Genomic DNA, 17,051 nt, shown 5'->3' with positions numbered 1-17,051 from the left:
CTAAATTTGTCTGTCATAGTTGACGTGATGAAAATTACAGGCCTCTCTCATCTTTTTAAGTGGGAGAACTTGCACAATTGGTGGCTGAGTAAATACTTTTTTCCCCCACTGTACATATAGAAGCAAACCGGATGGACATCAGGAAAATGTGTCACGCCCTGGCTCTGGGGACTCTTAAATGTTGAGCCAGGGTGTGTAGTGTCTATGTTTTGCGTTCTATGTGTTTCTTTCTAGATCGTTTATTTCTATGTTGGCCGGGGTGGTTCCCAATTAGAGACAGCTGTGGCTCGTTGTCTCTGATTGGGAACCATACTTAGGCAGCCTGTTTTGCACTTGTCATTTGTGGGATCTTGTTCCGTGTAGGTTTGTGTTTATGACCGAGGACTTCACGTTTCGTTTTGTTGTTTTGTTGAATTGTTTAAAGTACTAATTAAAAGATGTACGCATATCACGCTGCGCCTTGGTCCTTTCATTACGACGATCGTGACAAAATGATCGGAGAGGTTGAGAGTAGAAGTAGTTCAGGAGCAAAAAATAAAAAAAATAAAAAAAAATATATATATATATATATATATATATATATAATAGAATTATTGTAAAATTAACTCTGTCCATAAGGTGTAGATAGTAAGTATAGTAAGTATAGACCAGAAGTAGAGGCCTGGGCATTGTTGTTCACTAATTTACTCCAAGTAGGGAAAGGATGGTGGGGTTGAAAAGTAATAAAGGGGAGTATGTATATACATATATTAAAAAAAACATGGGGGATTGGAAGTGATGCAGACAATTACATTGATAGAAGATACAATCTATCTGCAATATTAAGCTGATCCATTCCCCCCCCCCCCAAAAAAAAAAAAACTCTATTGCTAAATGTATTAATGAATAAATTGGGTACATTTCTTTAAATGGACAATTCTGTGAACTGTCTTGTGCAGGTTTTAAATTGACACAATCCCTGTTAGCAAAGGTATCAGCTAGAGACGATGTGCAGGAGCTTGCAGGGATTTGTAGTTTTGCATGATGTCTACTTTGATGCGAATTAGCGTTTGAGAATCTGAGAGTAAATTGAGTCGAATATATTGATAAAAGTCACCTTGTCCGAGAGAGCTTTACACGGTTATCAAAACGTCACACCTGGGTAAGCCTACATGAAACACAGCCCTTATTTTAAATGTTTCTAAAACAGCTAGCCAACATCACATCAAGCTGAAGCTAGAAAGCGACTAGCCGCACGTTTCGTTTTACCTTTTTTCAATTGACATTTCTTGATATATATCCATAAAAATGATGCCAGCTGATTCATGATTTCGACTGGCTGAGAAACGCTGCCCACCTTTCTGTCTCGTCCCGACTCTCGACACGTTTATTACTATGGTACAGCTGGAGATCGAATTTGAACATTGAAACAATGTTGGAGCGACAGACAGCAAGTTTTATACAAATCTCAGCTGTTGAAAACTAAATGTTAGTCTAAAAGAAATGTGAGATAATGTCTAGGTGATTTTTATAGTGGAGATCAAGCTGGGCTGATGAGAAAGTGGATTGGGCAGTCAGATGGAACAGAGTAAATAGGCATTTTAACCAATCAGCATTCAGGATTAGACTGTTGAGGTTTGGAATAAAAAGCCCACACAATAAATACTCTGCTACGGACTGTTTATTTTGTTCACAAATCAAGAAAAATATATGCAGCATTTCTAAATTAATCTTTTTTTTTTTTTCAAAGAAAGACACTATACAAATAGGGATCTATTCAAACAGTTCAACTGTTTACTTCCATGCTGAAAGAATGGCAGCTTCTGTATTCTGCCATGAAGGAAAACACTACCACACCGAGTCACAATCCAATTAGACTTAATTTTTTTCCTATACAAAAAAATTATGAATACCAAATACATTCCTGAAAAACAGCAGGCAACGAATTTGACAAAATATTTCATACAGCGATAACAAAAATAATAAAAATATGACTTTAGTCAATAAACAGAATAGATCGAAGGATTTGTACAAATACCACAGAACGACATCAATATTTCAATAACATTAGATACTGTATATTAGATTTCCTTTGTGATGTAGAACATGATGAGAGAGAGAGAGGAGGAATGACTGTAAGACAGACAGTTCAGTTCAGACCAGGGTTGCAAACGTTCCCAAAGTTCCCAGGTTTTCCAGAAATCCCAGGAGGATTCCCGGATTCCCGGCTGCTTATTTTGCAACCAGACCTACCAGTAGTAACATCTTCAGAGTTAGGGAGGCTACAGCACGTACTCTCTTATACAAAATGTACAAAACATCAGCCTCTAACTAGTTACACCAGAATACTGTCCTTTTTTACAGTAGTATGACAGTAGAAAAACATCATTGTGCCTAGAAGTTGTGTTGAGGAGACGCAAAGGTGACCCGGTGCTGCCCCTCAGTCTCCGCTAGTCATGTGACCTCAGTCATCGATGTCGAATGGTTCTGGAAGAGAGAGAAGAAAAAAATGTTTTATTAGATTTTTCTAAGAAACTAAGAATGTAGGTTTATACTGTGGTTGATGTCCAGCAAACGCAAAGCAAGCGAGTGTGGTATGCATATCCCAAACCTGACAAAACCAGTGCTGAGCAAAAATAAGATTCTGGAAGACACCTGCTTTCAATATACTTTGTATCCCTGATTTACTCAAGTGTTTCCTTTATTTTGGCAGTTACCTGTACAGTGGTAAAGCAAATGGACGTGATATTCATGCACATCCTAAACCTGAGAAAACCAGAGCTGAGAAAATATATCCTGACAAAGAAATGAAAGACCCACACAGTAAAGAGAAGGAAGGAAGGAAGGAAGGAGGAAAGGAAATGAAAGACCCCCACAGTGAAGAGAAGGAGGAAAGGAAGGAGGAAAGGAAATGAAAGACCCCCACAGTGAAGAGAAGGAGGAAAGGAAATGAAAGACCTCCACATCCCGTGGAACCACACCCTCTACCTATCAAACTTCCCCCTACACTTGACTACCCGTCAGTGACTCATCAATCAGGAGACTAACTGCCCAGTCAGTCAAAGAGCAAAAATGTATTTTTTCCTCATGGATCCACCAATCAGTGCATCCATTTCTGTGATTGACAGTTGATCCTGACAGAGAACGGCTGATGTCACAGTCCGGCTTCATAGTGCTAGCTAGCTGTCGTGGCGGACACCACTGTGCTTAAACGTAACTCTTCCTATCTTACCAGCTCACTCACACAGAGACTGGATCTCGGGACCTGTTTTGCAAACAAATGTGACCGTCCCCCTTCACAACATATTAGCCAGCTAGCAATTCGATGGCACGGGTGGAGACATTTCAAGCTGAGGAGTGAGTTTACAAATCCCTACTGCTGTCTTTATGCTGTCTGTCAGTAGGGCTGTCTCTATCCTGTCTGTCAGTAGGGCTGTCTCTACCCTGTCTGTCAGTAGGGCTGTCTCTACCCTGTCTGTCAGTAGGGCTGTCTCTACCCTGTCTGTCAGTAGGGCTGTCTCTACCCTGTCTGTCAGTAGGGCTGTCTCTATCCTGTCTGTCAGTAGGGCTGTCTCTACCCTGTCTGTCAGTAGGGCTGTCTCTATCCTGTCTGTCAGTAGGGCTGTCTCTACCCTGTCTGTCAGTAGGGCTGTCTCTATCCTGTCTGTCAGTAGGGCTGTCTCTACCCTGTCTGTCAGTAGGGCTGTCTCTACCCTGTCTGTCAGTAGGGCTGTCTCTACCCTGTCTGTCAGTAGGGCTGTCTCTACCATGTCTGTCAGTAGGGCTGTCTCTAGGGCTGTCTCTATCCTGTCTGTCAGTAGGGCTGTCTCTATCCTGTCTGTCAGTAGGGCTGTCTCTAGGGCTGTCTCTATCCTGTCTGTCAGTAGGGCTGTCTCTATCCTGTCTGTCAGTAGGGCTGTCTCTACCCTGTCTGTCAGTAGGGCTGTCTCTATCCTGTCTGTCAGTAGGGCTGTCTCTAGGGCTGTCTCTATCCTGTCTGTCAGTAGGGCTGTCTCTACCCTGTCTGTCAGTAGGGCTGTCTCTATCCTGTCTGTCAGTAGGGCTGTCTCTATCCTGTCTGTCAGTAGGGCTGTCTTTATCCTGTCTGTCAGTAGAGCTGTCTCTACCCTGTCTGTCAGTAGGGCTGTCTCTACCCTGTCTGTCAATAGGGCTGTCTCTATCCTGTCTGTCAGTAGGGCTGTCTCTAGGGCTGTCTCTACCCTGTCTGTCAGTAGGGCTGTCTCTATCCTGTCTGTCAGTAGGGCTGTCTCTATCCTGTCTGTCAGTAGGGCTGTCTCTATCCTGTCTGTCAGTAGGGCTGTCTTTATCCTGTCTGTCAGTAGGGCTGTCTCTATCCTGTCTGTCAGTAGGGCTGTCTCTATCCTGTCTGTCAGTAGGGCTGTCTCTATCCTGTCTGTCAGTAGGGCTGTCTTTATCCTGTCTGTCAGTAGGGCTGTCTCTATCCTGTCTGTCAGTAGGGCTGTCTCTACCCTGTCTGTCAGTAGGGCTGTATCTGTCCTGTCTGTCAGTAGGGCTGTCTCTACCCTGTCTGTCAGTAGGGCTGTCTCTACCCTGTCTGTCAGTAGGGCTGTATCTATCCTGTCTGTCAGTAGGGCTGTCTCTATCCTGTCTGTCAGTAGGGCTGTCTCTATCCTGTCATCAACATCCCTGGTCATCCCTACTGCCTCTGATCTGGCGGACTCACTAAACACAAATGCTTCTTTGTAAATTATGTCTGAGTTTTGGAGTGTGCCCCCGGCTATCCATAAATAAATAAAATACAAGAAAATTGTGCCGTCTGGTTTGCTTAATATAAGGAATTTGAAATTATTCAAACTTTTACTTTTGATACTTAAGTATATTTTAGCAATTACATTTACTTTTGATACTTAATTATATTTAAAACCAAATACTCAGACTTTTACACAAGTAGTATTTTATTGGGTGACTTTCACTTAAGTCATTTTCTATTGAGGTATCTTTACTTTTACTCAAGTATGATAATTGTGTACTTTTTCCACCACTGGTCTCCATCTAATACCCTACTGCAGAAAACGTCAAAACGACCCAGCCTTTCCTCAGACTGACCCTAGTGACTAGCTAGCTCAGGGATGTCAATCATACGGCCCGCGGGCCAGAACCGGCCCGCCAGATGGTTCAATCCGGCCCGCGAGACGACGTCCACTTTTTTTTTTTTTTTAAGGAACAGATATTCCAAATTTGTCCAGCAGAGGTCGCACTGAAATAACGAGAGATCCTGAAATAAACAGCACGTGACAGCAACGCGCCCAGAATGCGCCATCTGCCGAGCTTGCCTTATCGTTATTAAGCTCTTGTTGTCAAAATTACCCACTGTTGCACCCACATTACCAAAATGTCTTTGTCAAAAAGGAGAAAAGTTGACACAGAGTGCAGAGTTTTCCAAGAAAAATTGACTGATTCATATTTATTCACAGAAGTGAATGGGAAATCTGTGTGCTTGGTGTGTAATCAGCAAGTTTCAGTGCTCAAGGAATATAATATTCGGCGCCACTATGAGACTCATCATGGTGAAAAATACAACCATTTGCGAGGACAACTGAGAATAGAGAAGATAAATGAATTGTTAGTGGGTCTGAAGAAACAGCAGTCTGTTTTTACCCGTAGCCGAGAGGTCAGTGATGCAGCGGTGAAAGCTAGCTACCTTATTGCTAATGAGATAGCGTTAGGATCCAAGCCATTTTCTGAGGGTGAGTTCGTGAAAACATGCATGCTGAAGGCTGCAGAAATCGTGTGCCCTGAAAAGCGACAGGCCTTTGCCAACATTAGCCTAACGAGAAACACTGTCGCAGATAGAATTTCAGATCTCTCGGCAGACTTGGAGAGCCAAATGAATCACAAAGTCAAGTCATTTGTTGCATTTTCGGTTGCAATTGATGAGAGCACTGATATTACAGATGTTGCTCAACTGGCCATTTTCATTCGTGGTGTTGATGCGACTTTGACAGTCACAGAGGAGTTCCTTGGGTTGGTACCTATGACGGATACTACAACAGCGGATGACATTATGAGCTCTCTCGTCGGAGTGGACTGGTCCCGTGCCGTCAGCCTGGCTACAGATGGTGCGCCATCAATGATTGGGAGAAAAGCAGGCGTTGTGACAAAATTCAGAGATAAAGTACAGGCCGCAAATGGAGGACAAGAGTTTTGGACATTTCACTGTATTTTGCACCAGGAAGCATTGTGTTGCAAATCATTAAAAATGGATCATGTCATGGAGGTGGTTGTCCGCACTGTTAATTTCATCCGAGCAAGAGGTTTGAATCACCGTCAGTTTGACAGTCTTCTCAGTGATAAAGACATTACGCATGGCTTGCCATACCACACTGAAGTACGGTGATTAAGCCGAGGTGCCGTGCTGAAGCGTTTCTTTGAGCTACGAGAGCAAATTGAACAGTTCATGGAGAAAAAAGGCAAACCAGTGAAGGAACTTAAATGCCCAGAATGGGTGCAGGATCTTGCCTTTCTGGTGGATATTACAGAGCACCTGAATAATCTTAACAAAATGTTGCAGGGCCGCAAAAAAGTTGTCACTCAGTATTATGACAGCATACGCGCATTCAAGTTGAAACTGTCACTCTGGGAGACACAACTATCTAGCGGTGACACCGCTCATTTCCCTTGTCTAAGAGATGTGCGTGCGACCGGACTTAATGCTGACATGACTCAATACAAAGACAAGATTACAGGATTGCTGCGGGAGTTTGAGCGACGGTTTCAGGTCTTCGGTGAACTTGAGACAGAATTTGCCGTTTTTTGCTCGCCATTCACAGTCAAGGCTTCTGATCTGCCCGCTGACATCCAACTCGAAATAATTGACTTGCAGTGTGATTCAGGTATGAAGGACAAATTTGCCTCTGTGGGCTTGGACACATTTTATCAGTATCTCTTGCCAGGGTGCCCCAAATTAACAGCCCTGGCTGCAAAGGTTTTATGCATGTTTGGGACTACCTATCTTTGTGAACAGGTTTTCTCTGTAATGAACATCAATAAAACAAAGCTGCGCTCAAGGCTAACACACAAGCACTTAAATGACATTATGAAATTGGCTGCTACTCAGGATTTGACACCTGATATTGATGCAATCGTGAAGGCTAAAAGATGCCAAGTTTCAGGAGCAGCCGGTAGGCCGCAGTGAGAGAAAGAGAGGGGAGGGGGTTAAACAGCGAGTAGGTCAAGTCTAATTGTAAGACTTGTAATGCTCTTTAAGAGACGTTTTGCACTCTGAAGAATACAGTTCTGTGAAAAAATAACATTTACTGTGGTAATGTAATATTTAAAGACCATGAACATTGTGATAACGTTCTTCATAGCTTTAGTTTGTGCATAGTGTGGTGAGTCAGTTCAGGTGGTCAGAATGTATACTGTCCATTAAAATAAGTTAAGTTAATAAGTTAATAAAACAAGTTGTTTTAATCAAAGTGAAATGCCATTTTTTCAGTTCCATAGGCCTATCTGTGAATACATGTTTTGTGCCTTTGTAGATCCACTGTGATCTGTGAGTTATAATGCACATATGTAGGCTAAATGATAAATTAAGGCATAATATTGAAAAACAAAGGTAAAGATTTGGAGTTGACGTTATTTATAGGTTATTTTGCTATTATTTTACTGGCCCGGCCCACTTGAGATCAGATTGCGCTGTATGTGGCCCCTGAACCAAAATGAGTTTGACACCCCTGAGCTAGCTGTTAACTGCCATCTGCAGTGGCTTGATGCATTTAGGACCTGGAGGTCATCCTGAAGAGTTGTTATTAGGCTGTTGTGGATGACCGCCTGCTGTCTGTCAGTAGGGCTGTCTCCATTCTCCTCTGCTAGTCTGCTGTCTGTCAGTAGGGCTGTCTCCATTCTCCTCTGCTGTCTGTCAGTAGGGCTGTCTCCATTCTCCTCTGCTAGTCTGCTGTCTGTCAGTAGGGCTGTCTCCATTCTCCTCTGCTAGTCTGCTGTCTGTCAGTAGGGCTGTCTCCATTCTCCTCTGCTAGTCTGCTGTCTGTCAGTAGGGCTGTCTCCATTCTCCTCTGCTAGTCTGCTGTCTGTCAGTAGGGCTGTCTCCATTCTCCTCTGCTAGTCTGCTGTCTGTCAGTAGGGCTGTCTCCATTCTCCTCTGCTAGTCTGCTGTCTGTCAGTAGGGCTGTCTCCATTCTCCTCTGCTAGTCTGCTGTCTGTCAGTAGGGCTGTCTCCATTCTCCTCTGCTAGTCTGCTGTCTGTCAGTAGGGCTGTCTCCATTCTCCTCTGCTAGTCTGCTGTCTGTCTGTAGGGCTGTCTCCATTCTCCTCTGCTAGTCTGCTGTCTGTCAGTAGGGCTGTCTCCATTCTCCTCTGCTAGTCTGCTGTCTGTCAGTAGGGCTGTCTCCATTCTCCTCTGCTAGTCTGCTGTCTGTCAGTAGGGCTGTCTCCATTATCCTCTGCTAGTCTGCTGTCTGTCAGTAGGGCTGTCTCCATTCTCCTCTGCTAGTCTGCTGTCTGTCAGTAGGGCTGTCTCCATTCTCCTCTGCTAGTCTGCTGTCTGTCAGTAGGGCTGTCTCCATTCTCCTCTGCTAGTCTGCTGTCTGTCAGTAGGGCTGTCTCCATTCTCCTCTGCTAGTCTGCTGTCTGTCAGTAGGGCTGTCTCCATTCTCCTCTGCTAGTCTGCTGTCTGTCAGTAGGGCTGTCTCCATTCTCCTCTGCTAGTCTGCTGTCTGTCAGTAGGGCTGTCTCCATTCTCCTCTGCTAGTCTGCTGTCTGTCAGTAGGGCTGTCTCCATTCTCCTCTGCTAGTCTGCTGTCTGTCAGTAGGGCTGTCTCCATTCTCCTCTGCTAGTCTGCTGTCTGTCAGTAGGGCTGTCTCCATTCTCCTCTGCTAGTCTGCTGTCTGTCAGTAGGGCTGTCTCCATTCTCCTCTGCTAGTCTGCTGTCTGTCAGTAGGGCTGTCTCCATTCTCCTCTGCTAGTCTGCTGTCTGTCAGTAGGGCTGTCTCCATTCTCCTCTGCTAGTCTGCTGTCTGTCAGTAGGGCTGTCTCCATTCTCCTCTGCTAGTCTGCTGTCTGTCAGTAGGGCTGTCTCCATTCTCCTCTGCTAGTCTGCTGTCTGTCAGTAGGGCTGTCTCCATTCTCCTCTGCTAGTCTGCTGTCTGTCAGTAGGGCTGTCTCCATTCTCCTCTGCTAGTCTGCTGTCTGTCAGTAGGGCTGTCTCCATTCTCCTCTGCTAGTCTGCTGTCTGTCAGTAGGGCTGTCTCCATTCTCCTCTGCTAGTCTGCTGTCTGTCAGTAGGGCTGTCTCCATTCTCCTCTGCTAGTCTGCTGTCTGTCAGTAGGGCTGTCTCCATTCTCCTCTGCTAGTCTGCTGTCTGTCAGTAGGGCTGTCTCCCTTCTCCTCTGCTAGTCTGCTGTCTGTCAGTAGGGCTGTCTCCATTCTCCTCTGCTAGTCTGCTGTCTGTCAGTAGGGCTGTCTCCATTCTCCTCTGCTGTCTGTCAGTAGGGCTGTCTCCATTCTCCTCTGCTAGTCTGCTGTCTGTCAGTAGGGCTGTCTCCATTCTCCTCTGCTGTCTGTCAGTAGGGCTGTCTCCATTCTCCTCTGCTAGTCTGCTGTCTGTCAGTAGGGCTGTCTCCATTCTCCTCTGCTAGTCTGCTGTCTGTCAGTAGGGCTGTCTCCATTCTCCTCTGCTAGTCTGCTGTCTGTCAGTAGGGCTGTCTCCATTCTCCTCTGCTAGTCTGCTGTCTGTCAGTAGGGCTGTCTCCATTCTCCTCTGCTAGTCTGCTGTCTGTCAGTAGGGCTGTCTCCATTCTCCTCTGCTAGTCTGCTGTCTGTCAGTAGGGCTGTCTCCATTCTCCTCTGCTAGTCTGCTGTCTGTCAGTAGGGCTGTCTCCATTCTCCTCTGCTAGTCTGCTGTCTGTCAGTAGGGCTGTCTCCATTCTCCTCTGCTAGTCTGCTGTCTGTCAGTAGGGCTGTCTCCATTCTCCTCTGCTAGTCTGCTGTCTGTCAGTAGGGCTGTCTCCATTCTCCTCTGCTAGTCTGCTGTCTGTCAGTAGGGCTGTCTCCATTCTCCTCTGCTAGTCTGCTGTCTGTCAGTAGGGCTGTCTCCATTCTCCTCTGCTAGTCTGCTGTCTGTCAGTAGGGCTGTCTCCATTCTCCTCTGCTAGTCTGCTGTCTGTCAGTAGGGCTGTCTCCATTCTCCTCTGCTAGTCTGCTGTCTGTCAGTAGGGCTGTCTCCATTCTCCTCTGCTAGTCTGCTGTCTGTCAGTAGGGCTGTCTCCATTCTCCTCTGCTAGTCTGCTGTCTGTCAATAGGGCTGTCTCCATTCTCCTCTGCTAGTCTGCTGTCTGTCAGTAGGGCTGTCTCCATTCTCCTCTGCTAGTCTGCTGTCTGTCAGTAGGGCTGTCTCCATTCTCCTCTGCTAGTCTGCTGTCTGTCAGTAGGGCTGTCTCCATTCTCCTCTGCTAGTCTGCTGTCTGTCAGTAGGGCTGTCTCCATTCTCCTCTGCTAGTCTGCTGTCTGTCAGTAGGGCTGTCTCCATTCTCCTCTGCTAGTCTGCTGTCTGTCAGTAGGGCTGTCTCCATTCTCCTCTGCTAGTCTGCTGTCTGTCAGTAGGGCTGTCTCCATTCTCCTCTGCTAGTCTGCTGTCTGTCAGTAGGGCTGTCTCCATTCTCCTCTGCTGTCTGTCAGTAGGGCTGTCTCCATTCTCCTCTGCTAGTCTGCTGTCTGTCAGTAGGGCTGTCTCCATTCTCCTCTGCTGTCTGTCAGTAGGGCTGTCTCCATTCTCCTCTGCTAGTCTGCTGTCTGTCAGTAGGGCTGTCTCCATTCTCCTCTGCTAGTCTGCTGTCTGTCAGTAGGGCTGTCTCCATTCTCCTCTGCTAGTCTGCTGTCTGTCAGTAGGGCTGTCTCCATTCTCCTCTGCTAGTCTGCTGTCTGTCAGTAGGGCTGTCTCCATTCTCCTCTGCTAGTCTGCTGTCTGTCAGTAGGGCTGTCTCCATTCTCCTCTGCTAGTCTGCTGTCTGTCAATAGGGCTGTCTCCATTCTCCTCTGCTAGTCTGCTGTCTGTCAGTAGGGCTGTCTCCATTCTCCTCTGCTAGTCTGCTGTCTGTCAGTAGGGCTGTCTCCATTCTCCTCTGCTAGTCTGCTGTCTGTCAGTAGGGCTGTCTCCATTCTCCTCTGCTAGTCTGCTGTCTGTCAGTAGGGCTGTCTCCATTCTCCTCTGCTGTCTGTCAGTAGGGCTGTCTCCATTCTCCTCTGCTAGTCTGCTGTCTGTCAGTAGGGCTGTCTCCATTCTCCTCTGCTAGTCTGCTGTCTGTCAGTAGGGCTGTCTCCATTCTCCTCTGCTAGTCTGCTGTCTGTCAGTAGGGCTGTCTCCATTCTCCTCTGCTAGTCTGCTGTCTGTCAGTAGGGCTGTCTCCATTCTCCTCTGCTAGTCTGCTGTCTGTCAGTAGGGCTGTCTCCATTCTCCTCTGCTGTCTGTCAGTAGGGCTGTCTCCATTCTCCTCTGCTGTCTGTCAGTAGGGCTGTCTCCATTCTCCTCTGCTAGTCTGCTGTCTGTCAGTAGGGCTGTCTCCATTCTCCTCTGCTAGTCTGCTGTCTGTCAGTAGGGCTGTCTCCATTCTCCTCTGCTAGTCTGCTGTCTGTCAGTAGGGCTGTCTCCATTCTCCTCTGCTAGTCTGCTGTCTGTCAGTAGGGCTGTCTCCATTCTCCTCTGCTAGTCTGCTGTCTGTCAGTAGGGCTGTCTCCATTCTCCTCTGCTAGTCTGCTGTCTGTCAGTAGGGCTGTCTCCATTCTCCTCTGCTAGTCTGCTGTCTGTCAGTAGGGCTGTCTCCATTCTCCTCTGCTGTCTGTCAGTAGGGCTGTCTCCATTCTCCTCTGCTAGTCTGCTGTCTGTCAGTAGGGCTGTCTCCATTCTCCTCTGCTAGTCTGCTGTCTGTCAGTAGGGCTGTCTCCATTCTCCTCTGCTAGTCTGCTGTCTGTCAGTAGGGCTGTCTCCATTCTCCTCTGCTAGTCTGCTGTCTGTCAGTAGGGCTGTCTCCATTCTCCTCTGCTAGTCTGCTGTCTGTCAGTAGGGCTGTCTCCATTCTCCTCTGCTAGTCTGCTGTCTGTCAGTAGGGCTGTCTCCATTCTCCTCTGCTAGTCTGCTGTCTGTCAGTAGGGCTGTCTCCATTCTCCTCTGCTAGTCTGCTGTCTGTCAGTAGGGCTGTCTCCATTCTCCTCTGCTAGTCTGCTGTCTGTCAGTAGGGCTGTCTCCATTCTCCTCTGCTAGTCTGCTGTCTGTCAGTAGGGCTGTCTCCATTCTCCTCTGCTAGTCTGCTGTCTGTCTGTAGGGCTGTCTCCATTCTCCTCTGCTAGTCTGCTGTCTGTCAGTAGGGCTGTCTCCATTCTCCTCTGCTAGTCTGCTGTCTGTCAGTAGGGCTGTCTCCATTCTCCTCTGCTAGTCTGCTGTCTGTCAGTAGGGCTGTCTCCATTCTCCTCTGCTAGTCTGCTGTCTGTCAGTAGGGCTGTCCCCATTCTCCTCTGCTAGTCTGCTGTCTGTCAGTAGGGCTGTCTCCATTCTCCTCTGCTAGTCTGCTGTCTGTCAGTAGGGCTGTCTCCATTCTCCTCTGCTAGTCTGCTGTCTGTCAGTAGGGCTGTCTCCATTCTCCTCTGCTAGTCTGCTGTCTGTCAGTAGGGCTGTCTCCATTCTCCTCTGCTAGTCTGCTGTCTGTCAGTAGGGCTGTCTCCATTCTCCTCTGCTAGTCTGCTGTCTGTCAGTAGGGCTGTCTCCATTCTCCTCTGCTAGTCTGCTGTCTGTCAGTAGGGCTGTCTCCATTCTCCTCTGCTAGTCTGCTGTCTGTCAGTAGGGCTGTCTCCATTCTCCTCTGCTAGTCTGCTGTCTGTCAGTAGGGCTGTCTCAATTCTCCTCTGCTAGTCTGCTGTCTGTCAGTAGGGCTGTCTCCATTCTCCTCTGCTAGTCTGCGGTCTGTCAGTAGGGCTGTCTCCATTCTCCTCTGCTAGTCTGCTGTCTGTCAGTAGGGCTGTCTCCATTCTCCTCTGCTAGTCTGTTGTCTGTCAGTAGGGCTGTCTCCATTCTCCTCTGCTGTCTGTCAGTAGGGCTGTCTCCATTCTCCTCTGCTAGTCTGCTGTCTGTCAGTAGGGCTGTCTCCATTCTCCTCTGCTAGTCTGCTGTCTGTCAGTAGGGCTGTCTCCATTCTCCTCTGCTAGTCTGCTGTCTGTCAGTAGGGCTGTCTCCATTCTCCTCTGCTAGTCTGCTGTCTGTCAGTAGGGCTGTCTCCATTCTCCTCTGCTAGTCTGCTGTCTGTCAGTAGGGCTGTCTCCATTCTCCTCTGCTAGTCTGCTGTCTGTCAGTAGGGCTGTCTCCATTCTCCTCTGCTAGTCTGCTGTCTGTCAGTAGGGCTGTCTCCATTCTCCTCTGCTAGTCTGCTGTCTGTCAGTAGGGCTGTCTCCATTCTCCTCTGCTAGTCTGCTGTCTGTCAGTAGGGCTGTCTCCATTCTCCTCTGCTAGTCTGCTGTCTGTCAGTAGGGCTGTCTCCATTCTCCTCTGCTAGTCTGCTGTCTGTCAGTAGGGCTGTCTCCATTCTCCTCTGCTAGTCTGCTGTCTGTCAGTAGGGCTGTCTCCATTCTCCTCTGCTAGTCTGCTGTCTGTCAGTAGGGCTGTCTCCATTCTCCTCTGCTAGTCTGCTGTCTGTCAGTAGGGCTGTCTCCATTCTCCTCTGCTAGTCTGCTGTCTGTCAGTAGGGCTGTCTCCATTCTCCTCTGCTAGTCTGCTGTCTGTCAATAGGGCTGTCTCCATTCTCCTCTGCTAGTCTGCTGTCTGTCAGTAGGGCTGTCTCCATTCTCCTCTGCTAGTCTGCTGTCTGTCAGTAGGGCTGTCTCCATTCTCCTCTGCTAGTCTGCTGTCTGTCAGTAGGGCTGTCTCCATTCTCCTCTGCTAGTCTGCTGTCTGTCAGTAGGGCTGTCTCCATTCTCCTCTGCTAGTCTGCTGTCTGTCAGTAGGGCTGTCTCCATTCTCCTCTGCTAGTCTGCTGTCTGTCAGTAGGGCTATCTCCATTCTCCTCTGCTAGTCTGCTGTCTGTCAGTAGGGCTGTCTCCATTCTCCTCTGCTAGTCTGCTGTCTGTCAGTAGGGCTGTCTCCATTCTCCTATGCTGTCTGTCAGTAGGGCTGTCTCCATTCTCCTCTGCTAGTCTGCTGTCTGTCAGTAGGGCTGTCTCCATTCTCCTCTGCTGTCTGTCAGTAGGGCTGTCTCCATTCTCCTCTGCTAGTCTGCTGTCTGTCAGTAGGGCTGTCTCCATTCTCCTCTGCTAGTCTGCTGTCTGTCAGTAGGGCTGTCTCCATTCTCCTCTGCTAGTCTGCTGTCTGTCAGTAGGGCTGTCTCCATTCTCCTCTGCTAGTCTGCTGTCTGTCAGTAGGGCTGTCTCCATTCTCCTCTGCTAGTCTGCTGTCTGTCAGTAGGGCTGTCTCCATTCTCCTCTGCTAGTCTGCTGTCTGTCAGTAGGGCTGTCTCCATTCTCCTCTGCTAGTCTGCTGTCTGTCAGTAGGGCTGTCCCCATTCTCCTCTGCTAGTCTGCTGTCTGTCAGTAGGGCTGTCTCCATTCTCCTCTGCTAGTCTGCTGTCTGTCAGTAGGGCTGTCTCCATTCTCCTCTGCTAGTCTGCTGTCTGTCAGTAGGGCTGTCTCCATTCTCCTCTGCTAGTCTGCTGTCTGTCAGTAGGGCTGTCTCCATTCTCCTCTGCTAGTCTGCTGTCTGTCAGTAGGGCTGTCTCCATTCTCCTCTGCTAGTCTGCTGTCTGTCAGTAGGGCTGTCTCCATTCTCCTCTGCTAGTCTGCTGTCTGTCAGTAGGGCTGTCTCCATTCTCCTCTGCTAGTCTGCTGTCTGTCAGTAGGGCTGTCTCCATTCTCCTCTGCTAGTCTGCTGTCTGTCAGTAGGGCTGTCTCCATTCTCCTCTGCTAGTCTGCTGTCTGTCAGTAGGGCTGTCTCCATTCTCCTCTGCTAGTCTGCGGTCTGTCAGTAGGGCTGTCTCCATTCTCCTCTGCTAGTCTGCTGTCTGTCAGTAGGGCTGTCTCCATTCTCCTCTGCTAGTCTGCTGTCTGTCAGTAGGGCTGTCTCCATTCTCCTCTGCTGTCTGTCAGTAGGGCTGTCTCCATTCTCCTCTGCTAGTCTGCTGTCTGTCAGTAGGGCAGTCTCCATTCTCCTCTGCTAGTCTGCTGTCTGTCAGTAGGGCTGTCTCCATTCTCCTCTGCTAGTCTGCTGTCTGTCAGTAGGGCTGTCTCCATTCTCCTCTGCTAGTCTGCTGTCTGTCAGTAGGGCTGTCTCCATTCTCCTCTGCTAGTCTGCTGTCTGTCAGTAGGGCTGTCTCCATTCTCCTCTGCTAGTCTGCTGTCTGTCAGTAGGGCTGTCTCCATTCTCCTCTGCTAGTCTGCTGTCTGTCAGTAGGGCTGTCTCCATTCTCCTCTGCTAGTCTGCTGTCTGTCAGTAGGGCTGTCTCCATTCTCCTCTGCTAGTCTGCTGTCTGTCAGTAGGGCTGTCTCCATTCTCCTCTGCTAGTCTGCTGTCTGTCAGTAGGGCTGTCTCCATTCTCCTCTGCTAGTCTGCTGTCTGTCAGTAGGGCTGTCTCCATTCTCCTCTGCTAGTCTGCTGTCTGTCAGTAGGGCTGTCTCCATTATCCTCTGCTAGTCTGCTGTCTGTCAGTAGGGCTGTCTCCATTCTCCTCTGCTAGTCTGCTGTCTGTCAGTAGGGCTGTCTCCATTCTCCTCTGCTAGTCTGCTGTCTGTCAGTAGGGCTGTCTCCATTCTCCTCTGCTAGTCTGCTGTCTGTCAGTAGGGCTGTCTCCATTCTCCTCTGATAGTCTGCTGTCTGTCAGTAGGGCTGTCTCCATTCTCCTCTGCTAGTCTGCTGTCTGTCAGTAGGGCTGTCTCCATTCTCCTCTGCTAGTCTGCTGTCTGTCAGTAGGGCTGTCTCCATTCTCCTCTGCTAGTCTGCTGTCTGTCAGTAGGGCTGTCTCCATTCTCCTCTGCTAGTCTGCTGTCTGTCAGTAGGGCTGTCTCCATTCTCCTCTGCTAGTCTGCTGTCTGTCAGTAGGGCTGTCTCCATTCTCCTCTGCTAGTCTGCTGTCTGTCAGTAGGGCTGTCTCCATTCTCCTCTGCTAGTCTGCTGTCTGTCAGTAGGGCTGTCTCCATTCTCCTCTGCTAGTCTGCTGTCTGTCAGTAGGGCTGTCTCCAGAGCCTGGATTGCTCCTATTACTACTACCTACAGTACCAGTCAAAAGTTTGGACACACCTACTCATTCAAGGGTTTTATTTTATTGTGTACTATTTTCTATATTATAGAATAATAGTGAAGACAACAAAACTATGAAATAACACATATGGAATCATTTAGTAATAAAAAAAGTGTTCAATGTAGCCACCCTTTGCCTTGATGACAGCTTTGCACACTCTTGGCATTCTCTCAACCAGCTTCATGAGGTAGTCACCTGGAATGCATTTCAATTAACAGGTGTGCCTTCTTAAAAGTTAATTTGTGGAATTTCTTTCCTTCTTAATGCATTTAAGCCAATCAGTTGTGTTGTGACAAGGTAGGGGGGTATACAGAAGATAGCCCTATTTAGTAAAAGACCAAGTCCATATTTGATTTTATTTGATTTTATTTAACCTTTATTTAACTAGGCAAGTCAGTTAAGAACAAATTCTTATTTACAATGACGGCCTACACCGGCCAAATCCGGACGACGCTGGGCCAATTGTGCGCCGCCCTATGGGACTCCCAATCACGGCCGGTTGTGATACAGCCTGGAATCGAACCAGGGGGTCTGTAGTGACGCCTCAAGCACTGAGATGCAGTGCCTTAGACTGCTGTGCCACTCGGGAGCCCATATTATGGCAAGAACTACTCAAATAAGCAAAGAGAAACGACAGTCCATCATTACTTTAAGACATGAAGGTCAGTCAATGAGGAAAATGTCAAGAACTTTGAAAGTTTCTTCAAGTGCAGTCGCAAAAACCATCAAGCGCTATGATGAAACTGGCTCTCATGAGGACCGCCACAGGAAAGGAAGACCCAGAGTTACCTCTGCTGCAGAGG

At 47.9% G+C, this 17,051-nt stretch overlaps 1 protein-coding gene across 1 annotated transcript in view; it reads right to left on the bottom strand.

Moving 5' to 3' along the window:
• Positions 1-1,643: 1,643 nt before the first annotated feature.
• Positions 1,644-17,051, bottom strand: part of LOC311128406 (phospholipid phosphatase-related protein type 1) — a 77,133-nt gene continuing 61,725 nt past the window's right edge. Inside the window, exon 7 of the mRNA XM_084160528.1 lies at positions 1,644-2,466. Coding sequence (XP_084016654.1) covers positions 2,434-2,466 — 33 coding nt within the window. The 3' untranslated portion in view covers positions 1,644-2,433. The remainder of the gene's footprint in view (positions 2,467-17,051) is intronic.

Source organism: Coregonus lavaretus, assembly GCF_964263955.1.
Source record: "Coregonus lavaretus genome assembly, chromosome: 4".
NCBI lineage: Eukaryota > Metazoa > Chordata > Actinopteri > Salmoniformes > Salmonidae > Coregonus > Coregonus lavaretus.
Note: the sequence above shows the minus strand (reverse complement) of the source record. Positions and strands in the feature narration are given on the sequence as shown.